The sequence below is a fragment of the Acanthisitta chloris genome, unplaced genomic scaffold (assembly GCF_000695815.1).
Source record: "Acanthisitta chloris isolate BGI_N310 unplaced genomic scaffold, ASM69581v1 scaffold25456, whole genome shotgun sequence".
NCBI classification, from domain to species: domain Eukaryota; kingdom Metazoa; phylum Chordata; class Aves; order Passeriformes; family Acanthisittidae; genus Acanthisitta; species Acanthisitta chloris.
The window spans coordinates 1-4,683 of NW_008677943.1; the positions used below are offsets into that span (position 1 = coordinate 1).

Sequence of the window (4,683 nt, forward strand, 5' to 3'; positions counted from 1 at the left end):
GGCTCGGCCGCCAGGCTCGGCTACCACAAGAAGGTGAGGGGAGCGTGAGGGGGCACGAAGGCAAAGGGGATAGCGTCGAGGATCGCCCTGAGTAAAGGTGTTAGCGCCTAGATGCAGATGGTGAAGGGCGTTGAGGGGAAGAGTGTGTAACTTTCTCCCAACGGGAAGCGCTGAGCTCTGGTCTTGTGAGCAGTGACAGGGCGCAGGGAAGAGCTGGAGCTGTGTAAGGGGAGGGTTACATGGATATCAGGAGGTTCTTCCCGCAGAGGTGTTTGGGCACTGAACAGCTCCCGGGACAGTGGGCACAGTCCCAAGGCTGACAGAGCTCAGGGAGCGTTTGGACAACACTCTGAGGCACAGGGTGCATTGTTGGGGTGTCCTGGGCAGGAGTTGGATTTGATCCTTGTGGGTCCTTCCAGCGCAGGATGTTGTGTGATCCTGTGACACAGAGACAGGGGGAGGGACAAGGGACAGGGGGAGGGACACAGGGACAGAGGGAGGGACACAGGATCAGAGGGAGGGATACAGGGACAGGTGGAGGGACGAGGGACAGGGGGAGGAGACACAGAGGGTGCCCCTTGCTGACGCTGTGCCCTGGCAGGTGGTGGATCACTACGAGAACCCACGCAATGTTGGCTCCCTCGACCGCAATGCCAAGAACGTGGGCACAGGGCTGTGATGGAAGCCCCGGCCTGCGGCGACGTCATGAAGCTCCAGGTGACCTTGGGGACATGCTGGCACTAGAGAGGGGGTGGCACACCTGCCTGGTGCCTCTCAGGGCACAGCACAGCCTGCTCTGGCTCTCCCCTGTGGGTCTGTCCTGCTCCCCAGGGGCACTGAGGAGGTTTGGGGGGAATGGAAGGGGAGCAGGGGGGCATGGAGTGGGTTCAGGGGGAATGTGAGGGGTTCAGGGGGCCTGGGGTGGGTTCAGAGGGCTCTGGCTGAGCTGAGGTGTCCCCTCTGCAGGTGGAAGTGGATGAGAATGGGAGGATCGTGGATGCTCGATTCAAGACCTTCGGCTGTGGCTCAGCCATCGCGTCCAGCTCTCTGGCCACAGAGTGGGTCAAGGGGAAAACGGTAAGGGAAGACCTGGAGAAGCTTCAGGGCTTCACTGCTGGGTGTGTGCTCTGTTGGGATCATGTAGGAAGTGGTGATAGGGAGTTTCACACTGCTTGTTGCTTTGGCTTGGGAGGCAGTGACCGTCAGGGCCTGATTTTTAGGGCAGTAGTTGCCTGGTTCGACAACTATCAGAGAATCATAGTATGTGAAGGGGTTGGAATGGATCTTAGAGATCATCCAACCCCAACCCCTGCCCTGGGCAGGGCCCCCCCCCACCAGAGCAGGTTTCTCAAGTCTTTTTCCAAGCTGGAATGAAACACTGCCAGGGCTGGGGCAGCCACAGCCTCCCTGGGCAACCTGGGACAGTGTCTCACCACCCTCACAGGGAAAACTTCTGCCTAAGATCTAGCCTAAATTTCCCCTCCTTCAATTTCTCCCTATTGCTCCTTGTCCTCTCACTGCAGTTCCTAACAAGGAATCATCATCAAAGAATCATTAGGGCTGGAAAAACCCTCTAAGAACATTAAGTCCAACCCTCAACACAGCACTGACAGATCCACCACTAACCATGTCCCCAAGTGCCACATCCACACGTGTTTTGGATACTTCCAGGGGTGCTGATTCCACCAGGAAAGTACTTTGTGTCCTATGCACAAGCAAAACTAGGCTGAATGCAGGTTCTGGAGGAAAGTTTAGTTATGGAGAGTCCTTGTGATCATTTAGATCTGTTTTCTGCCAGCAGCTTCTGAGCTGTGCTAGGTCAGCACACCTGAGTCTGTGACACTGATGTGTGAATCTGACAGTGCTCAGATTCATTGATTCCCACATCCTTTAGTTCCCTGGGCAGCTGAGATGTTCTTCCCTGTGAATTCTGTTGGCTCTGCAGCTTTAAACCCCCTTAGCAGACCCTTGTGCTTGGCAGGCCCTGTGACCTCATTCCTCCTGTGCTGCAGGTTGATGAAGCTCTGAAGATCAAGAACACAGACATTGCCAAGGAACTCTGCCTTCCTCCAGTCAAACTGCACTGCTCCAGTAAGTACAGCCTTGGAATGGCACAGCTGCTGCTGTTTGCCAGGGATTCTGCACAGGGATGACCTCCAGAGGAGCTTGGTGTTTGGGTTTTGAGGTTAATGCTCAGAGTTTTTAGATCTCTTCAGTGCTTTGGAGTCTGGGGCTCCTCAGGGTGATAGGGAATGGTCAGACTGGGAGTTGTACTGTCTGAAAGGAGATTCTGGATGTGTGTTCTGTGGGTTCCATGTTTTGTGGATTCAGTTGGGGATGGAGTCAGTGTTAACTCAGTATTGTAGTGGTTCAAAATTCAGTGTTCTGTGGATCTAATGTTATGTGGGTTCAGTATTCTGTGGATTCAATATGCTATGGATTCAACTGGATATGGATCCAATATGATATGGATTCAGTATTCCATGAATTCAGTATTTTATGGATCCAATATATGAATCCAATATTCTATGGATCCAATGTATGAATCCAATATTTTATGGATCCAGTATTGCATGAATTCAGTATTTTATGGATTCAGTGTATGAATCCAATTGTCTATGGATCCAGTATTCCATTAATCTAATATTTTTGATCCATTATATAGATCCAATATTTTATGGATCCAGTATTCCATGAATCCAGTATTTTGTGGATCCAATGTTTTATAGATCCAGTATATGAATCCAATATTTTATGGATCCAATGTTATGTTTTATAAGTATATGAATCCAGTATTTTATGGATCCAGTATATGAATTCAATATTATATGGGCCAGTATTCTATGGATCCAATATTACATTAATTCAGTATTCTATGGATCAGTATTTTATGGATCCAGTAATATACTGCTGCAGTATTTTATTGATCCAATATTCCATGGAACCAATAGTCTAGGAATTCAATATTATATGGATCCAATATATGAATTCAGTAGTACATGGATCCATTATTTTATGGATCCAATATTCTATGGACCCACTAATACACTACTTCAGTATTTTACGAGTTCAGTAGTGTATGGATCCAATATTCTGTGGATCCAATGTTCTGTGGCTCCAGTATTCCCATTCTCCTGCACTCCAGTGTGTGCTGCCTCCTGCTCTGGTCCTTGCCCACCCCTTGCCCCAGACCCTTCCCTGTCCTGACCCTCTGCTGTGGTTCCAGTGCTGGCTGAAGATGCCATCCGAGCTGCCCTGGCTGACTACAAACTGAAGCAGGATCCCAGCAAGGAGTCAGAGCCCAAAGCCACCGATGCCTGAACGGACTGCAGAGCTTCTCCTCGTTCCTCCTCACTCACTTTGCAGTGCAATTACTGAGCTCTTCGTAGGATCCTGTGCACTACTCAAGCTGTAAGATACGCACAAGTCACGCACAAGTGTCACTGGTGGTGTCCTCACTCCGCAGTGCTCCCCTGGGAAGGGATGTCCTGGCCCCACTGGAATGCCCTCGCCGGAGAGAAACCCCCCCTGCCTGGGACTGGAAGGGCTGCACTTTGTTTTGGGGGAAGATGTCTAGTTTTGCCTAATATTGGAGAGAATTTAGTGGGAAACGTTGCCTTGGTGGTTGTGTGTGCGTGTGGCGCCGTGGGAGGCACAGCCACAAGACAGCTGTGCCTGGCTCAGGGTTGGTTTCACAATCCAGGGGCAAATTCCTGCTCCTGGAGGGCTGGGAAGCCTCAGCAGGTACCAAAAAAAGGGCAGATAGTGGCCAGGAAACACAGACCTGGTGGCTTCTGCTCCTGTGCTGTCACCTCTAGGGGATTTTGAAGCTCCTGTTAGAGGAGCAATGGGAATTTCGGGGTGTTTTTTCTTAGAATTCCACCTTTGCCAGGTGCTCTGTTCCAGGGCTAGTGGAATGTGCCCCTGCCCATGGGAGAGGGGTGGAATGGGACAAACTTTACTTCCAACCCAAACCATTCCAGGATTATACAAACTACACTCTCAGACTGGACCAACAGCAGAGCTAAGGGGGAGCTCCCAGGATCCTTCTTTTCATGGGAATTACTTGCAAAACAAGCAGAAAACACACTGGGAAACTTCACCTCTTTAGCTTTTCAGCCCACAGGACACCTCACTTCCCTTTTTTCATACCAAGGACGTTATGTAAACACATCTGAAAAAGAATCAGCTCATGCTGACCTACTTGGGCACAGTATTGTTCATTTTTATCCCAGAAGCCACAGGTCCCTCGGGGTGTCTCATCTCCTGCATGAGGAACTCATCTCCCTCCCAGGGAACAATCCTGATGTTTCCCAGTTACAGATACCAGGGAAACTTCAGACACTCACAGCTGCTTTGGGGCAGAGTCAGCTCTTCACACTGTACACTCTTCCAAAGGGAATGTTGTCCTGAGGGAGGGACACGTGGGACAAAACAGGGGTACAAGGACACGGAGTGGGATGTGCTGCTCTTGGAGCAGAGCAGCCTCTCTCACCTTCCAGGCTTACCTGTTGTCCCTGCTGGAGCAGCTGCATCCTGGTGCTGAGGCACATGGTCCCCCCAACACCCCTGGGCCCTCCCACCCTCAGCTGTGGGTGCAAGATAAAGGTTTCCTGGAAGCAGCATGTGACGTGCAGATCTGGGCAGCGATACGCACACTCCCTGGGGTCCCACTGCTGGGCT

The 4,683-nt window shown here is 51.0% G+C and overlaps 1 protein-coding gene across 1 annotated transcript; it reads left to right on the plus strand.

Annotated features, from left to right (window-relative positions):
* Positions 1–3: 3 nt before the first annotated feature.
* ISCU (iron-sulfur cluster assembly enzyme) lies at positions 4–3,431 on the plus strand (the record flags this gene model as incomplete). Its single annotated transcript, XM_009076721.1, is given in 6 exon segments — positions 4–33; positions 602–676; positions 679–717; positions 967–1,077; positions 2,013–2,091; positions 3,227–3,431. Coding segments are annotated over 6 exon segments (429 nt in total), but the record flags the coding sequence as incomplete, so codon positions are not given.
* Between the last annotated feature and the right edge of the window lie 1,252 nt (positions 3,432–4,683).